We start from the raw sequence: 17847 nt of genomic DNA on the forward strand, positions 1-17847 counted from the left end.
AAGGCGATTGCTAACACTCGCGGTGTTAAAGAACCGATAACGTGGTCCAAAAAGGCAGAGTTGGTGATATCTTACTCGATCGCTTTAAGCGACGTCGGCATTGAGTACTTCAGTCATATCCAAGATTGAGAGTCCGACCGTGCCTTATGGGGAAAGAAAGGCACGAGATTGCTTAGTTATCGACATTTCAGCAGTGCTGAGCAGGAGAAAAACAACGCGGACACGTGGCAACCCCGATTGCGGAGGTAATTCTCCACGCGCGAAAAGTTACATAAGACCTCGAAGAGGTTCCGCTGACAAATCATCTTACAAAGCAAACAGAGCACATAAAGTTCAGCGACCAAGACATTTACCAAGTCAACTGCACTGACCGAGATCAATACCATGGACTACTTTCAAATTCCTTGTCCCGGTTTCCGCAGGTATACTACGTCTTCATTAGATATGCCATGTTCAATACCGAGCCTCTCCTGAACTGCGACCTGTGCCGGATGCCAATTCCGTTTCAGGTTGCCCCGGCCAAAATAGGCGGAGGAATCTCTCAAACGAACTGACGAGTCTTCAAGGCACTCACATGTGCACAGATACATCCTGTAAATCCAAGATCCTCGGTTAGGAGCCGCAGAACAGTCGACTGGATATCCCTACGCCCGTGAATGCCATGACGCGGGTTCCCGTTGAGATCAAGGCACAGTCTTAGTGGCGGTTTTGTTGGGCGTCCAAATTAGTGTTCGCAGAATTGGCTTTGAGGGAGTACTTCGGGGACGGTTGAACCCCTGGAGGAGGGTGCATGACTAGGTTCCACCAAAATGAGATGCACTTGAGTCCCCGAGTTGATAGGATGCATCAGTGCGAATACTGAACTTTTACATCATCTTTCCGGGATTTGAACGGGGTTTCAATACATCATAGCGAAAAATCGCCGTTATGGGGGTTCCGAGCCGAGCAACAAGAGCTGTTCCGAGTGTATCGATGATCGTCAATCAACAAGCCTGCCGGTGAAGGAAAAGTCGAACAGGGGAAAGCAGAGTGCCAGTGATCTTTCTCTTGGTAGTAAAGGAGAATCTATCCTTTTTTTTTCTGAATGAAATATGAAAGCACTCAAGATCTTCGCCGAGAACAGACGCATCTGACTCAATCGCCCTGACACGCGAAAGAGTCGCAAACGGACCCGAGCTGCCGAAGTCACTAATCCAGCGGATCGAAACGGCAAGATTGCGTCTGGAAGCTTTTCGAGACGGCCGCAAGGGATGCCCAGTCAGGCATAGAGGTGATCCGCAGCGCATCACTGCTGAGTCGCAGGCATAGTTGACACAGAGCATTGGTGATCGTCCAGCGATCCAAACCACAGCAAGTAGAAATGAAGAGGCCGAACGGGAAAGAGTAGCGCCAGGGAGAATATCGAGTTCCATAAGGACCGCCTCTCAGAGCGCTAAACGGAGCGTGTTGAAACAGGGTTGGTAAGCGCCGGGTTCTTGATGCGCCCGCGTCTAGTTCAAGCGCCCAAAAGGACAGAGAAGCGGCGAAGGATTGGGCGCGTTTATTGGGCGCCCAAAGTTGAATTATAAGAGCACGGGCCACATTGAAGAACGGAGATGGTAAGTCCGTGCAATATCCCCGGAGTTGCTTGTACACAGACATCACTTGGACGTCAAGGTCAGATAACTCGAAGACGTCCCGCTCACATAATGGTGCGACCCAGTGACGAAAATGGAAGACGGCGGGATCAAATCGGAGGGTCGGCCCTAATCCCGAGGGGGCAAGTGCCCCACACCTATCACGCACGACAACGACTCCAATCCAGTACGGCGCTCGTCATCAACGGTCTACAGACAACCAGCTCAACGAGGAGGACGATGCCGGCAACACTACCACCGCCAACACCGACGCCCATACCTGAACCTTCCACCGACTACTTCTCAGAACCCTCAGGAGTACCGCCGCACGCGGACACAGCCAGCCTCCATGGCACGTCCCAAGTAAAGCGATGCTATTACTGTCGTTCGCCCCTCTCTTCTGACAACAATATGACTTTCCACGTTGAAATCTTCGAGGGAGATGGTATCGGTGGTGGTATCGCGCGGCAGGAACAGATCTGCGCCCGTTGCGTGATAAGAGGCGGAATTCTGGGCTCCTTTGGCGAGGATGCAGACGAGGCGGTGCACGAGTTTGATGAGGCCACCGATGGCCAGATGCCGGTCGAGGCAGAGGAAAGGGTGCGGTGTACGGTCCGACCAGAGGACGTAGAGCAAGCTGCCGTGGTTGCAAGTACCGATGAAGACTCGAATGTTCATATGGATGATCGACCTATTCATCAGGAGCAGCCGCTTTTCACACCTCCGCATTCACCGCACCCCGACGACGACAATATTAATCCCGATGAGCGGTATCGACTACTCTTCAATCGTGGGCTGCAGGAGTCCTTCACGCAAACTTCTGGACCCAGCAGCCCCGTCGATAAAAACGGATTCCAGCCAGCGCGGCCATCAACAAGCCCGCCTTCCAACCTCGCCGTCTTTCAGGCGGCTCCGAGCTTTGCAAGGCACACTCCGCCCCGCACCCCATCCCCTGCGGATGCGAGCAGTATTCTGTTTGGGCCACATGTCGTTCAGACGATAATGGAGGAGCAAGGCCCGAGTTCCGAAGTGGCGCAGCAGCGGCATGTGACATTGCCCGACCTGTATTGTGATATCACGCACCTCAAGCGCCGAACAGACGGACGAGGATGTCTGTACCCCGGAAGCGTGTTCAGTGGTACACAAAGGAGCGGGAGGAATAGCTATGATGTGAAGGTTACTATTGTGGTGCGTGCATATGTGGTCGTACACTCTCGGATAGCTAAAACCGCGTTTAGGACGTTTCCTTCGCGGAGGCAACACTCACTGGATATCTCCTTATCCATAATCTTACTCCATCACATCCCGAATTGACCACACTTTTCACCGCTGACATCATCGGTGGCCCCTATCATGGTTTCCACACGGGAGAGTGGGGCGCGACTGAGGAAGACGACTTTACGCACTGGAGCAGATTCCGCAGTTTCTCCGGATTGAAAAAGGAGATGCAAGGTCCGAAAGGGACAATTGATAGCAGAGAGAGGAACTGTGTCTACATGCGCTGGAAAGAGCGCTTCTTGGTGCCCGATCATCGCGTGAGGGACATTAATGGTGCAAGCTTCGCCGGTGAGTTGATCCTCGGTGTTCGGCCATAATGGGCCGCACACGTCATTTGTTTGATTGGTATCTGATTGGACTGCCGAGTCTAGGTTTCTACTATGTCTGTGTCGATCTTGACCCCGCATGTTCCGCCGACAATGGCAGCGGCCTCACCTTTGCGTCGGCCTCCCAGCATCCGCTAACCCAGTCTCACCTTCCCTCTGCTACACGAGCAAACGCAAGCGTCACGCCTTCCGGTGGTCGGTCTCGGGCCGCAACCTTGATGGGGGATATCAAGTCGTTCGATTGGACCACACACGAGAGGGAGAAGGTGGAAGCGATGGAACGAGCAAGAGGAAAAGGGTACGGCACGGCCATGATGGAAGGGCTGTACTACCATCAGAACTCCGAACCGTGAGTTTCTCATCTTCGTAAACAGTTCACATGCTAACAATTTTGTCTAGTTACCAACATCTCTCCCTGCGGCACATGCCGGAACGTACGAGCGCGACTTTCGAGTTCCGCTAGCGATGCATCACCAACGTAACTTACATAATCGGTATTTTTGTTGCCAGGAACCTTCACCTTTCCCGCCCAGCTCGTTTCGGCGTTCTCATGTTTCTCCTTGATCTTCTCTTTGTCTCTTCCGGTTGTTGTACTTACCTAAGCACTTTACGCGATCGTCTTGGCAATACACCTAAATAAAGAATGTACTATCATGTGAAGTATCATACTCATTTCCCTTGTCTCCGTGCATCCCAAAACTGATGGTGCTTCCAAAGTTCCCGTGATAAAGTTTTCTCCCGCCCGAGGCAAGTCCATCCTTAAATTTTCCTTCGTGCTCACTCAATGGCTGTTTCAACAAAGCTGACCCTTGGACATCCCCTCTGATTGGGAAGACTCGCGATACTTTCCTAAGCATCCACCTGTGTCGGATCAGACCTCAATCACAAGGAACTATACGGGGTTGCAAGAGCCAAGTGTCGGTAGGCACACTCAAGGGTGGACACTGATCCAGTGTAACTAAAGAAGCAGCTAGCGGATGAATACAGCGAGGATTCCGCGAGTGAATGGACACAGTGCTGCACCTCTCATCTTTTCGAATTCTTGCCGGTCACAAAACCAGTAGTATAACAAGCAGACGTTTTTGACGCTCTTGGTTCGGCGTGGGGTATGGATGAAAGGCATCGGGCACGTTTTATGTAAGCACCCAATATCCGACCGAATGTGCGAACCAAAAAAAAGTATCACGGAGATAGAGCTACGACAAGTGTAAGGTGGATTTTCATGAAACCATGACCACACTTGTAAGTTCAAAAACGAAATATGCACAAACTTGAAGGGAGATTGATGTGATGCCTTCGAGAAGGGATAGCAAATAAAATTAGACTACATATGTACCAACTCATGCATGCGTCAGGTCAGCCCCTCTCAGCCGCCACGCCGATTTAAAGGATTAGGCGATGCAGGCGGCCAGCGTCTGTCCAGTGTACATCCTTCAAAACATGGTTGGTAGGCTATCCTCGCTCGTACCTCTTGTAATGCAAATATATGCTGTTGACCACAAAGAGAGCATGATGCCGGCAGTATCAACCCCCTTCCATGGAGTAAGCAGGTTTTTTGTACCGTCGTTGGAGCTCCCAACAGTAGGGGGGAGTGGATCTTAGAAAAAAAAAAAAGATTAATCCTCTGCCATGACTCGCTGTGAGACGATCATGCTTTAACCAGGTAATCTGCGGAGAGGCCCAGGCAATATACTGATTGCGGTTTGTCGTATCAATCTAGAGCCTGCAGAGTGTGAGAAAGAAAAAATACTTAGAAGGGAGAATAACGCACAGAAAGTCCGGTCATATTTAACTAAGAATGTATGTAACATCCGGGATCCGGGAGTGTGCGGGAAGCCCTTGACGCGTCCGTCAACCGAACAGCATTGCAATTGACTTCCCCTCTTTCCGTCCCTTTTTTCTTCCAAACACTCTCCTGTGCCTTCTATAAGCCTTCCAGCACCCCGGGCCTATTTTATTTGGGGAGAAAGTCTCATCCGGCATACCGAAGGTTTGAAATAGGCGTCACGACTCATCTAGGCCATTTTCAAGTTTTCCATCCCGTCACCGACAAGTGATCCCAATCTGATGGACAGGTCAGCTCCGTCAACCGCACCGCGCGTGGTTGTCCACCAGATACCAGAAGGACTCACAGAAGAAATACTTACTAAGGATCTCGTCAGTGCGGCGCATATAAAGACCTCCAAAATGATATCTGGTCGGCCCAACAGTACTTCCGAAGATGCGGCCAAACTTGAAACATCACGTCTTCCGAAGCCAGTCCCAGTGCTCCCCCTTCCCCCTCTCCCCTTCCGTCTGATACCAGATGGATCGGCTGGTGTCAACGATCATGATTTGGAGGCTGACGAAATGGTTGGCCCCCCACCGAACAACGAACTTCTTAATCTCTATCGACAAGCCAGATCGCCTCAGGAAGGCCTTGCAAACGTTGCCAAGTATGTGGGGGAGTTCATGGCTCTCCTGCGATTAGATATGGAAATATCCGGATTCTTCGTTGCACCTGTCCCAGGAAACATTGGCCAGGCTGTCAATTGCAACGATCACTGGTTTTTGGGTGCCCCACTCAAAGCTCGTCCCGGTTTCGACCATCCCGTCGGGGGTTCATGGCAGATCCCGGACCCTCCAGTCATTGCCGCAGCTCCTATGGATGTCGACGATGAGGACTGTTTCGAGGCATACACACCAGATGGCCTTCCTCAAACAGTCGGAGGGAACGAGGCGGATGGGAAGACCAAGACGTCAGCCAGTGCCACGCCGCTCATTGAGGAAGAGGATGAAGATCTCGTCATTCATTACGATGACGCACCTGTCACAAGGGCACTGGGCCGTGCCTTCAAAGACAGTGAAGTAGTTCAAGCCAGGGAAGACATCCGCCGAATCCAAGCGCATCCGGACAGCATCGCTCGCGAGCTTGTTAAGCTGGACTGGCATGCACGTAAACGCACTTGCCATCTTCACATCATCGCTTTCATGTGTAAGCAAGGGGTTTTTCCCCTGGAGCAAAAAAATGACTTTCGCATCAGATCCTTATTTAGGAAATGCCAATTTCCGCGAAATACCTGCAGGTCTTCGGGAAAAGCGACTTCGGATTTATAACTGGCCTTCCACCTGCGCGATTGGACCACATGCCAATATTGCAAAATACACCGCTGATCACATTCGTGACATGCTTGCAGTGATTTGGCGTGGCAAATTGGAGGTCGGATCGTGGACCCATGGAGAAAAGAAGCGGGTGATACAAGATCCAACTGCGGTATATGATGTTCCCCTTGTTGTCGATTCTCTGGACAATGAAATCCGCTTTGGAAGAAATCTGGAGCCAGATCAGATCATCGATGCATCGGACGCGATAGACACTCCTAGTCCCTCCAGAGAAGGATCAGTCTCGATTCGCCGCACCCTCGGAAAAAAAAAGTTGGGCCGACCGCCAAAACTAGTTGTCAAGATCACGCCTACCCCAACCCCTTCCCTCGGCCCTGAGACGAGCCATGCCTCTACCTCAGTCTCCGCCGAAACTCCACAGCCCAAACGTCGTGGTCGGCCACCAAAGAATCCCAAGCCTAAACTACCCGAGGTCATCCCGGTGCCACAAACACCGCCCGCAGCACCTACACCTCTCTCGCCGAAAAACCCCACGCCTGTAGTCTCGAAGCCCGCGACTCCGCCCTCTCCTCAGCCTATCCAGCTCGCAGAAGACGTCGATTTCCACCGTTATGTCGAAGACCCACGACGGGACAACAAACGGTTCTTCACGGACGCGCAGGTTATCGAGACCCAGCAAGTTATCCTCGATCGTGGGAAAGACCTGGAGCATGCGAGAGACTGGATTGAGCAATTTGACTGGAACACGAGACGCAAGCTATGCCGATTACACCTGAATGCCTTCCTCTGTAAGCTGTCCCTTCTCTCTGAAACCATACTCATAACTTGCTAGTTGAACAACTTGGGAACACAGAGTTTCACGAGATCCTCGAACGGCTGCACAGGAAAAGGTTGCGGCTTGTCGGCTGGCCACATATCTGCGAGCTCCCGGGAGGCCAACATGTCGGGAACTGGAACAAGCTGCAAATAGAAGCTCTCTTCACGGCGATCTGGAGCGAGACGCTCCGTTTCGCCAAATGGGATCCCCGTGAGTCGCTTTCCACATCTTGCATCATCATGTAGCTGACTTGAGCCAGTCGAGCAAGCGAAAGACTATCCCTACTTGATCGAAGACACCCTCGGGGGAAAACACAGTCCCAAACCAGAACAAGTCGACATTGAGAGGGATCATGATCCTCTGAGCCTGACATACGGGCTGCCTATGGACTTGCGCAAGCTGTATTTGGCGCATTTGGCCCGGGACCAGGCGCGGGGGAAGGGGAAGGAGCGTGCGGATGGGTTTGGGTTGGGGGAGCTTGAGGGGGAGGAGGAGGGGGAGAGGGAGAGAGAGGAAACGCCTTCTAGCGAAGGGAGGAGGTATGGGCTGAGGAAGAGGAGGGAGTCGGCTACTCATGGCGAGGAGAGGCGGAGGAAGAGGCAGCTTGAGGAGAGGGAGAGTCCGGAGAGCAAGCGCGCTAAGCTGGCGGACTGGATGGCTCCGTATTTGGCTAGAGTGGAACGAGAAGACTAGAAAGTTGGGTGGAGATGCGATCCATGCGCTGTTTAAGTTATTGATGAATCAAAGAAACAATGCTCGACAAGGAAGTTCGTGCGTAAGCAGCTGAAACAAAAGGGGTCTTTGTCCATCCTTTATCCACTTTATACCCTTCGCAGCCTGCGCCAGGGAGGCGTTCTGCCACACGTCTGGGCCAAGGCATGCAGAATATGAGCTGGATTACAAGATGTCCGACTAATGATACAATACACGTCTATGCCTCAGCCGCCTCCAGTGCCGGTGTTGCGGTCGCAGTCCCCGCTGCCGGCTTTTTCTGGCGCGGTCTCGCCCACCGAAGCCCGATTGTCCTTCCCCCAATCTCCAGCCCCTTCGCCAGTGCCTTCGCGTTCTCCTCCGCCGCTGCCCGGGTGCGGAAATTGATAAACGCGCAGTTTGACTTCTCCACATAGACGACCCCTCTCAGGTCTTCTTCTTTCAGTTTCGGGACGGCCTGCCGAAGAGCAAAGGTGATCGCTTCCTGCGAAGTTTGGGGGAGGGCGGCGAGCATGAACGCGGTTATGGACTGGTCTTCGGGCGGTGCGAGCCCGGCGTCGGCAGCGTGCTGGATGAGGATCTTGTGTGCTACGGGGTCGTTTGTCCCGTGGTACCTATCCTGGAGCTTTTGGTTCGAGAGTTCTGTTTTCTGGGGTATCTCGTGCCTATGAAATGTATTAGTCAGCCGCTCGTCGATGACAGACATGGGGGACGCACCGATATGGACAGTCCGCACCGCGGTTACACTGGCCTTTCACGAAGAAGGAGCAGATGTTCGGTGCGTTTCGCTTGTAGTACGGTGTCTGTCTTGCGAGCTTCTTGAGCATCTCCTTCCCTGCAGTGGAAGCGCTTCCCGTCCCGCTAAGCATGCCGTTGCTGTCCATCTGCATCCTGTGAGCACGCTCCCACTCACCCCGAAAGAAACGCACCTTAGCCTCCATATTCTGCGCATAATACTCCCGGTTTATCTCGCTCTGGGGCGCGTCCGCCCTGACCCCAAGAGCAGTGTCCCTAACCTGGGCAGGGAGGCCATACTCCAAGTCGAGCAAACAGCACTGGCAGACGTTCTTCACCTTCGCACATGTCTGGCACACGACTGTGCTCTTGAACCTCGCTCCCTGACCAGGGTTCCAGCGGAAGACGGTGAACGGTCTGGCGCAAGAACCGCATTCTTTCCCGAACTCTTGCTTGGACATCCGGATGTAGGCGTTCTCACCCAGGCCTGGAAAGTTAGTCAGCAGCATGGACAGGGATAGGAAGAGGACATACATGTTTCACATAGGATTGGGAAATCACTCGTCTCCCATCCAGCTTTGTTTATATCTGCTTTAGGCATCCTAACAGTCCTCGAGGATGGTGGTGGTACAACACAAAGAGAGGTAAACTGCAGACCCTTGACCGTGACGTGACTTGAACGGACGTGGCTGTGCTGAGCGTTGAATTCAAGTCCGATCGGCTCCGGTGCTTCGGATGAACGTTATGCCGTGTATACCATTATCGGAGTAAATGATATTCCCTTACATCCCCTCCTCCTCCTCCTCCTTCTCCTCCTCCCTCTCCCTCTTTCTCTTGGGCATTCCCACTCCCCCCTCCTATCAACAGTAAGTCCCCCCCCTCAATCCGAAAGAACTCCCACGGATTCATCCAGATGCTACCCCTCACGCTCCGTCGAGTGCCCACACTCGCGCGCGCCCTCTCCAGCCCTGTACGACGACATGCGCATTCCGCGGCTGTCGAAAGGCTTTTGGAGAAGAAAGACGACGATGTGGTCATCACCTTCGCTAAGAGGACTGCGATGGGCAGGGTGTGTCTACCTGACTTCCACTTGCACTTCTACTTGCACTTCTCCTACCCTAGTGCTCACATGCGCGTAGTACAAGAAAGGCCAATACGCAAACGTGACGATCGACGAACTCCTCTACGCCACTTTCAAGGTACATCCCATCCCCATCCCCCCTCCGCTCCACTGACCCCCTCAGGCAACACTCGAAGCCACCGGCCTTCCCCCTTCTTCAATAGACGACATCGTCGTCGGCACCTGTCACCCTCCTTCGCCGCTGTACGTCTCGCGCGCCGCTGCCCTCGCAGCCGGCATCCCGGAGACAGTGCCGATCCAGACGGTGAACCGGCTCTGCTCGAGCGGGCTGATGGCGATCCGGACAGTGGCGAATAGCATCAAGGCTGGGGAGGCGGAGGTGGGGCTGGCCCTGGGGGCGGAGAGCATGTCGCAGAAGTGAGTGCGTGAGGGAAGGGGGGATGCGTGCTGATGCTGATTTGGGTTGCTAGTCCGAGACCGACCCCCGAGATCTCTGAGACGGTGGGAAGGAACGCCCAGGCGCATGACTGTATCGAGGTGCGCGCTCTTCACTCCAAGTCCAGCGTCCAACGTCTAGTGCAATCGGTGATTCCCAACACAGCCAATGGGATGGACGAGCGAGATGGTAGCGCAGCACTACCACATCTCGCGCGCAACCCAGGATACGTACGCGCTCCGCTCACACCAGCGCGCAGAAAAGGCACTCCAAGCAGGCATCTTCGCAGAGGAGATAATGCCCATCCTCGTCGGGGACCATTTTGCTCGTGAGGACGATATGATCCGCCTTGGCGTCACGGCAGAGTCGCTCGCCAAGCTCAGACCGGCGTTCCCTGGCTGGGGGGGCGAACATAGTACGGCCGGGAACTCGAGTGGGATCGGGGACGGAGTCGCCGTTTGCGTACTGATGAAGAGGGAAAAAGCGGTCAAGACGGGAGCGCGGATTATCGGGAAATGGGTTGGTTGCTCCGTGGCTGGTACGCCCCCCTTCCCCCCCGTACACCTGCTTGCGCTGACGCACAAGCAGGCGTCGAGCCCCGGTACATGGGCGTCGGGCCCATAGCTGCTATCCCCAAGGTGCTAGCTCTGCACGGCCTGGAGAAAGAGGACATCGACATATGGGAGATAAACGAGGCGTTCGCGAGCCAGTTCGCGTATTGTATGGACACGCTTGGGTTGGACGGGGATAGGGTGAACGTCCACGGGGGAGCGATCGCGCTTACGCACCCGTTAGGCATGAGTGGGTGCTCTACTCTTTGGGTGTGAACCGGACTGATGGGATGCGTAGCCGGGGTCAGACTGGCGGTGACGGGACTGCATGAACTGCAGAGGAGGAACGGGGACTTGTTGTGCACGAGTATGTGTGTGGGGAGCGGGATGGGCGCAGCGGCGTTGTTCGTTAACGAGGCCAAACATTAGCCGTTGCTGTCGGGGGTGTTGCTCTTGGGTCCTTGGTCGTGCACAGGTGTGAACTGGGATGGAAGGAGTGGTGCACAGTACGGTACATTAGTCTTAAAATCCTGTTCCTCTACATACCCCGCCCTTGCCCGCCCGTCCGCTTCGGCAACTACCGACCCAACCTAACCTTCCCTTTGGTGAAAGCCAAGACAACCCATCCAGCAATCAAGAAGCTCCCCCCGAGGGGAGTAAGCGGGCCAAGCACCTTCCTCCCCGTATGCCCCTTCGGCAGCCCCGTAAGCCCATAAATCGTCCCCGAGAACAGTCCGATCCCAGCAGTGAACAGATACCCAGGGACGAGGGCAGCTGCGGGGGGGAGGGTGCTGACGTATAGGAGAGCGAGGGAGTGGATGAGCTGGTAGTGGGCTGCGGTTTGCCATGCTTCGAGGGAGGCGGGGGGGAGGTGGGCGCGGAGTGTGTGAGTGCCGAATGCGCTGGTGTGCGTGAGATGGGTGGGGAGGGAGAGGAGGGGGGGACGTACCCTGCTATACAGGCTGCTGCGCCTGAGAGACCGGCGATGGCTTGCAGAGGTAGGGGAGGGAGGAAGGGCATCGTCCTCTGCAGTGGTTAGTTGTGTGAGTGCAGGTGAGTGGTTCAGGTCGTTGTGGTCGTTGTTGTGGTCGTCGAGGTGGTGGTCGATGAGCAAGAAGGATATCCGTTATTGCTTTGTATTATATACTTATGAGAAAAGAAGAGTGATGACCATATTGTATTGTTATGAAATGGATGGACTCCCTGACTTGGCATTCCTTGCCGCTCTTGAACTCTATCGTCGTCGTTGCTCCTGCTGTTGGTGTCGTCGTCCTCATCGTCGACCTCATCGTCGTCGCTGCTGGTCGTCATCTCCTCTGTTGTTGTCTCCTACTAGAATTACTAGGCACAGACTGGACTGAACACCTGATTATACTCTTCTCATCGTCGATACTCTGCAATGAAGCGCCCATTCCCATGTCCTCATCCTCGCCGTCCTCTCCTCACCCGCAACATCCACCGTACATTCACCACCACCACCACCACCACCACCACCCTCCCCTCCTCCCCCGAACCACTCCGTCTCCCCACCCTGCTCTCCCTCCCCTCCCCCCTCACCCCCTCCCACATCCTTCATTCCGCCCAGCTCACCCTCTCCGCCCTCCCACCACGCATGGCAGCCCGTATCCGTGCCCTCGAGTCTCTGCCCTATATCGTCGGTGTCAACCCCTTCATCTCACGCTTATACACGATCTATAGGGAGAGCCTGGACGCGCTCCTCCGGGAAAAAGAGGTGACGACGCTCGAGGAGAACGACGAGTTCGTAAGACGACTTCAGGGGTTGGTCGAGAGTCACGCAAACGATATCCCGATCATGGGTGCGTCTCCCTCCCTCTTCCTCTACCTCGTAAAGCGCTGACACGCATCAGCAAAGGGCTTCCAAGAGTGTAAGAGGTACATGACCCCCAGCGCTGTCAGTGCCTTCCTGGACGGCGCCATCCGCTCTCGGATCGGCACACGACTCATAGGAGAGCAACATGTTGCCATCTCACGATCTCTTTCCCACCCAACTGTGCGTCCTCCCCATGCCTCCATCCCATCCACTCAGGTCCGGTCATCCCTGACGCCTGCGTTCTAGCCCGGACAAGTCGGAGTCGTGCAGACAGACCTGAAGCCAAGGGAGATGATACAGCATTGTGCGGCGTTTGTGGCCGAACTGTGTGAGAGCACGCTGGGAGTCGTGCCACAGTTGGTCGTGGATGGTATGGTTGATGCGACGTTTTCGTGAGTGTTTCTGGGCAATATCTCATCTGGATCTCTTTACACTCCCATCTCATTCTCATTTCGTTCCCATTTCATCCCCTGCTCACTCCCATTCCACTCCCTACTCACTCCCATTCCACTCCCTACTCGCTCCCTGCTCACTCCTGCTCACTCCCATGTCATTCTCATTTCGTTCCCCGTTCACTCCCCTTTCACTCCCTACGCACTCTCCTTTCGCTCCCTAATCGCTTCCTGCTCACTCTCTTATTACCCCTTCTCACTCCCTTTTCACTGTCCATCGCTTTCCGCTCTCCTTTCACTCCCTTTTCACTCCCATTCCCTGCTCACTCTCTTCTCACTCCCTACTCACTCCCTTGGCACTCCCTTCTCACTGTCCTTTCGCTCCTTTCACTCCTAGTTCACTCCCCACTCACTCTCCTCTCACTCCGTACTCGCTCCCATTTCATTATCATTTCACTCTCCTTTCACTCCGTACTCGCTCCCTTTTCACTCCATGCTTACTCCCATTTCACTCCCTACTCACTCCCCTTTCACTCTCTTCTCACTCCCCTTTCATTCTCCTTTCACTCCCTAATCACTTCCTGCTCACTCTGTTCTCACTCCCTTTTCACTGTCCGCCGCTTTCCGCTCTTCTTTCGCTCTTTTCGCTCCCATTTCACTCTCTGCCCACTCCCTATTCACTCCCTACCTCCCTAATCACTCTTTACTCCTTCCCTAATCACTCCCTAATCACTCCTCTTTCAGTCCTTTTTTCCTCCGTAATCACTCTCTTCTCACTTGCTTCCCACTCCCTTCGCCCTGAAGCTCACCTCACGCTCACCTTCCCGCAGGTACATTCCCGTGCACCTCGAATACATCCTCACCGAGCTGCTCAAAAACGCCTACCGCGCCACAGCAGAACACCACCTGCGTCTACCCACCCCCACCCCTCCATCGATCACGCTTACCCTCTCCCGCACACCTTCTTTCCTCTCTTTCCGTATCCGGGACGGAGGCGGTGGGATCGCCCCCGCCCATTTAGCCCACGTGTTCTCGTATGCGTTCACTACTGCAGGAGTGGAGGACGGAGGGCCGTATGCGATGCAGCACGTTGGAGGCCAAGCAGCGCTGGATGCCGGTGCTCCTCCTCCTCCCTCTCCCTCTACGTCTCCCTCCCTCTCCCCAGCCCCCGCGCTAGCAGAATCGGTATTCACAGAAATATCAGCAACTTCACTCCGGTCTTCCATGGGCACGATCGCCGGCTTAGGGTATGGCCTGCCCCTCGCACGCCTCTACGCGTCTTATTTTGGCGGAGGGCTTGAGCTTGTTAGTTTGTACGGGCATGGAACGGACGTGTTTGTGAAATTGAGGAGTTTGGAAGGAGGGGCGGATGTGTTGCTTTAGCGTAACGCTCGTCCACGGCCGGTGGGGAGGAGGGGGGAGACAGTAACTGATGGAGTTGGACATCTGTATGTAGTAGATTGTATTATACATTTCGCTTTGCCGTTTCAGGCCCGGCCCAAGTATCAGGTGTTCTGTGTTGCGAGCGCTCCGGGCTAGTACCCGGGTGGCAAAAGGAACCGGAGCAGAACTCGGACTTCCTCCAAGTTCTATGCCTCATATTGCTGTACGGAGATACGGAGGTGGTGGTGATGAGGCAGTCAAGCCAATCAGGTGAACGCGTTCTGTCTTCCCTCCCACCACGAGCAAAACTACAGTACCTCACCTGGTTGTCGCTTTCCTCGCTCTTGCTCTTACGGATGATACGATGATGTGGACGACGTATTGTCTTGGGTTATTATCCCCGGCGGAGATGTCTCGGACATGTCCTGCATGCTGCTGCTTCGTGTCTCGTGTCGCCGCCTGTCTCTGTCTTGTCGAAGTCGCTACTCCGACACCCGGGACACGTCTCTCATTTATCCGCATACAGATGCCAAATTTCGGATGCCGTGTATGCGCTCTATGAGATTCTCTGCTGTGCAGGCTGGTCTGCGGCGTATATAAACTGATTTGAACGAGGGTTGTTAGAGGGCAAGCGTAGACCGCTCTCCTCCCTCTCACTCAACCCCACTCGACGCTCAACGCTCAACGCTCGACACCCAACGCTCAACACGACTCCAAGCATAGAACACCGACTTGAGAAAAGAACAACATGTATTCCTTTCCGACGTTTCTGCTCCTCCTCGCCCTTTCTGTCCTCGCTTCCCCTCTCCAACCGACAACCCAGTTGGATGGAACAAGCGTGCTAGCCTCCCTTCCCGGAGTCGAGAGCTCTGTGGATGGGGAGCGGACTGCGGTGGCCTATAGTAGCGAAGCGTTCCAGGCCGATGACGTACCGGTGTTCGAGAGCGTCCCTCTCATCCCTCCCACCGATGTTATCGCCTCTGCTTCTCATCCAGCGCTCGTTCCCGACCCCGAGGATCCCCAAGAGCAACCACAAGAAACGAACGAGAGGAAGAGGAGCGCCAAGTTCTGGTCTCGCGGTGCAGAAGCAGGCGGGGTGATGATCGGGTGGAAGATCCCTTTCACGAGGTCTAACCGGGCTAGGAAGGGTACGCTGAGCGCGCTGAGTTCCTTGATTTCGACCGCTAGTGGGAGTACGACGTCGAATGATAGGAGGTCCAGTACTCGGACGCATTCTCGGACGGAGCAGAGTTCCCGCAGGCACACGGGTTCTCATACGCACTCTACGGAACACAGGCATACGAAGGATGCTCGCACGGTCGAAGCAGTCCTTTCTACAACTACTGGCACCACGATCATCACCACCACAACTACCACCAGCCCAACTCACACACCCACGAGCAGGACTCACCGAACCGACCCCTCCACCACCCACACAACTGCGACTGGTTCGCACACCTCCCATCACCCCGGCTCACGCTCAACAAGCAGCTTCGTGCCTACTGTGTCCTCGACGGATCCTGCTCGCTCGACTGCTTCTCCTACTGCAACGCACTCTCACTCGAGTGGCTCAGTTACTCCTACCGGAAGGTCGATGCACGCCCATGGGCAGGGGACGAGCAGTGCTCCTCCTCCTGCCTTTTCAGCAGAGTATGATGAATGATAGCACCATTAAAGGTGAATTTATGTTGTACAATAACCATGTAAAGTAGACTGTAAACGTATAAGAAAAATACAAGTAAATCATAAGTACTGTACATCAGAAAGAAACTCTCGATGACCGTCCGATCCGATCCGGTTATATTCATTCAAAATCACATGCATTAGAAGATTCCCCGCATCGGCGTCTAAAGGGAGCGGACAACCCTTGCCACATCCAATATAAAGACCTCATCTACCTCATTTTCTGTTCTCCATATCTTTCCCCCCTTCCATCAACATGTTCCGTATCGCCCCCACTCTTACGCGCCTTCCCCGACTAACCCGAGCACTCTCCTCTGAAGTCTCTTTCGCCCTGAGCGAAGAACAGCATGCTATCCAAGGTCTGCCCCATCCACTTCAAGGCAACCTGATTCATGACTTCTGACATCTGATGCACAGATCTGGCACGCAAGTTCACGAGGGAGGAGATCGTGCCCCTGGCGGCGGAGTATGATCGATCTATGGTCTGCCTCTCGTCCGCTCCCTGCGTCTGCTAACTAACGCTGGTGCAGGCCTACCCTTGGCCTATAATCGAGAAAGCGCACGAAACGGGCTTGTTGAACCTCCACGTTCCTGAGAAGTACGGCGGACCCGGGCTGTCACTACTCAGCTGTGCGCTCGTTTCCGAGGGTCTGTTCCCTTCCTCGCCGGTGATCGGTGTAATAACAGCGCACAGAGATCGCCTACGGGTGCACTGGCATGCAGACGGCGATGGAAGCGATCGGACTTGCCGAAGCGCCCGTCATCGTGGCCGGCAACGAAGAGCAAATACAAAAGTACCTGGGCCGGATGACCGAAGCGCCGCTCGTTGCTGCCTACGGTGTGACAGAGCCCGATGCAGGGTCGGACGTCGCTGGCATCAGGACGACTGCGAAGAAGGTGGGGGAGAACTGGGTGCTCAACGGGACGAAGATGTGGATCACTAATGCCGGCCATGCGAATTGGTTCTTCGTGCTGGCGAAGAGTGATGCCAGTGCAAAACCGAGCCAGGGCATGACTGGGTTCATCGTTGACGCCGATACTCCGGGGATACACTTGGGGAAGAAGGAGATAAACATGGGTCAGCGTTGTTCGGACACTAGGATGGTCACGTTCGAGGAGGTGGTTGTACCCCCCCAGAATGTACTGGGGAAGGAAGGCGAGGGGTTCAAGATCGCCATGAAGGCGTTTGATATCACCCGCCCGTTGGTGAGCAGTGCTGCTGTAGGTTTGGCACAAAGAGCGCTGGAGGAAGCGGTCAAGTATGCCCAGGGTCGTAAGGTGCGTCACACCTCTCCAGACCAGCAACTTCTAACTTGACTGGGGCAGACGATGGGCAAACCGATCATCGAACATCAGGCAGTGGCGTTCATCCTTGCGGATATGGCGATCCAGACAGAGGCAGCGAGGAACCTGGTCTGGAAATCCGCTTGGACGAAGGATGCAGGGTTGCCTAACAGTGTGTTCCCTTGTCTCCTCTTAGGCTCAGCTGACGGGCTTGCTTGCTTTATTCTTCGTTCTGTGCGCCGTCGGCTCCTGCATCACATCCCTCGTCGCTCGCGCAGCCTTCTACGCATCCATCGCGAAAACGTTCGCCTCTCGGACTGCGGTAGAGAACGCCAACCAAGCCGTGCAAGTGTTCGGCGGAGCCGGGTTCAACACCGAGTACCCCGTGGAGAAGCTGTATAGGGACAGCAAGATCTTCGAGCTGTATGAGGGGACGAGTCAGATCCAGAGGCTGGTCATCTCCAGGAGCTTGGCGGGGTTGTATCCTGCCGAGTAGAGCGTGAAGGGGAGATGATTCAGGAAGGATCGAGGCGCTTGGGCACAGTGTACTCATAGAAAGACCAAAAAATGCAACCATAAGCAATGTAGATCACGCATACATAAACGTATCACATAAGATAC

General features: G+C 54.6%; 8 protein-coding genes across 8 annotated transcripts; 6 read left to right on the forward strand and 2 right to left on the reverse strand.

The window, feature by feature from the left end:
- The first annotated feature begins 1902 nt into the window (after window positions 1-1902).
- Window positions 1903-3801, forward strand: DACRYDRAFT_19854 (uncharacterized protein). Its single transcript, XM_040771688.1, has 4 exons — window positions 1903-2804; window positions 2855-3182; window positions 3266-3569; window positions 3620-3801. The coding sequence occupies exons 1-4, from the start codon at window positions 2028-2030 to the stop codon at window positions 3681-3683; spliced, it is 1473 nt and encodes a 490-aa protein (XP_040632199.1). The 5' UTR covers window positions 1903-2027; the 3' UTR covers window positions 3684-3801.
- Window positions 3802-5569: 1768 nt separating this feature from the next.
- Window positions 5570-7832, forward strand: DACRYDRAFT_13374 (uncharacterized protein; the record flags this gene model as incomplete). Its single annotated transcript, XM_040770974.1, has 4 exons — window positions 5570-6194; window positions 6397-7110; window positions 7155-7349; window positions 7399-7832. 4 exons carry the CDS (start codon window positions 5570-5572, stop codon window positions 7830-7832), a joined length of 1968 nt encoding a protein of 655 aa, XP_040632200.1.
- Window positions 7833-8041: 209 nt separating this feature from the next.
- On the reverse strand, window positions 8042-9192 carry DACRYDRAFT_92681 (uncharacterized protein). Its single transcript, XM_040777099.1, has 4 exons — window positions 9120-9192; window positions 8780-9072; window positions 8568-8734; window positions 8042-8515 (listed from the first exon to the last, which is right to left on the reverse strand). The coding sequence occupies exons 1-4, from the start codon at window positions 9184-9186 to the stop codon at window positions 8071-8073; spliced, it is 972 nt and encodes a 323-aa protein (XP_040632201.1). The 5' UTR covers window positions 9187-9192; the 3' UTR covers window positions 8042-8070.
- A 306-nt stretch (window positions 9193-9498) lies between these two features.
- Window positions 9499-11082, forward strand: DACRYDRAFT_103801 (thiolase; the record flags this gene model as incomplete). Its single annotated transcript, XM_040767820.1, has 7 exons — window positions 9499-9654; window positions 9725-9784; window positions 9830-10083; window positions 10137-10203; window positions 10268-10640; window positions 10691-10903; window positions 10952-11082. The coding sequence occupies 7 exons, from the start codon at window positions 9499-9501 to the stop codon at window positions 11080-11082; spliced, it is 1254 nt and encodes a 417-aa protein (XP_040632202.1).
- Window positions 11083-11160: 78 nt separating this feature from the next.
- Window positions 11161-11704, reverse strand: DACRYDRAFT_61762 (DUF423-domain-containing protein). The gene is made up of 2 exons (XM_040775680.1): window positions 11603-11704; window positions 11161-11555 (listed from the first exon to the last, which is right to left on the reverse strand). Exons 1-2 carry the CDS (start codon window positions 11671-11673, stop codon window positions 11231-11233), a joined length of 396 nt encoding a protein of 131 aa, XP_040632203.1. The 5' UTR covers window positions 11674-11704; the 3' UTR covers window positions 11161-11230.
- A 558-nt stretch (window positions 11705-12262) lies between these two features.
- Window positions 12263-14360, forward strand: DACRYDRAFT_19857 (alpha-ketoacid dehydrogenase kinase N-terminal domain-containing protein; the record flags this gene model as incomplete). Its single annotated transcript, XM_040771689.1, has 4 exons — window positions 12263-12470; window positions 12522-12664; window positions 12731-12876; window positions 13707-14360. 4 exons carry the CDS (start codon window positions 12266-12268, stop codon window positions 14257-14259), a joined length of 1047 nt encoding a protein of 348 aa, XP_040632204.1. The 3' UTR covers window positions 14260-14360.
- A 647-nt stretch (window positions 14361-15007) lies between these two features.
- Window positions 15008-15922, forward strand: DACRYDRAFT_13377 (uncharacterized protein; the record flags this gene model as incomplete). Its single annotated transcript, XM_040770975.1, has 1 exon — window positions 15008-15922. The coding sequence occupies one exon, from the start codon at window positions 15008-15010 to the stop codon at window positions 15920-15922; it is 915 nt and encodes a 304-aa protein (XP_040632205.1).
- A 276-nt stretch (window positions 15923-16198) lies between these two features.
- DACRYDRAFT_92685 (acyl-CoA dehydrogenase NM domain-like protein) lies at window positions 16199-17806 on the forward strand (the record flags this gene model as incomplete). The annotated part of the gene is made up of 6 exons (XM_040777100.1): window positions 16199-16301; window positions 16360-16424; window positions 16473-16590; window positions 16637-17220; window positions 17269-17398; window positions 17505-17806. 6 exons carry the CDS (start codon window positions 16199-16201, stop codon window positions 17720-17722), a joined length of 1218 nt encoding a protein of 405 aa, XP_040632206.1. The 3' UTR covers window positions 17723-17806.
- Between the last annotated feature and the right edge of the window lie 41 nt (window positions 17807-17847).

The sequence above is a fragment of the Dacryopinax primogenitus genome, assembly GCF_000292625.1.
Source record: "Dacryopinax primogenitus strain DJM-731 SS1 chromosome Unknown DACRYscaffold_2, whole genome shotgun sequence".
Classification (NCBI taxonomy): Eukaryota; Fungi; Basidiomycota; class Dacrymycetes; order Dacrymycetales; family Dacrymycetaceae; genus Dacryopinax; species Dacryopinax primogenitus.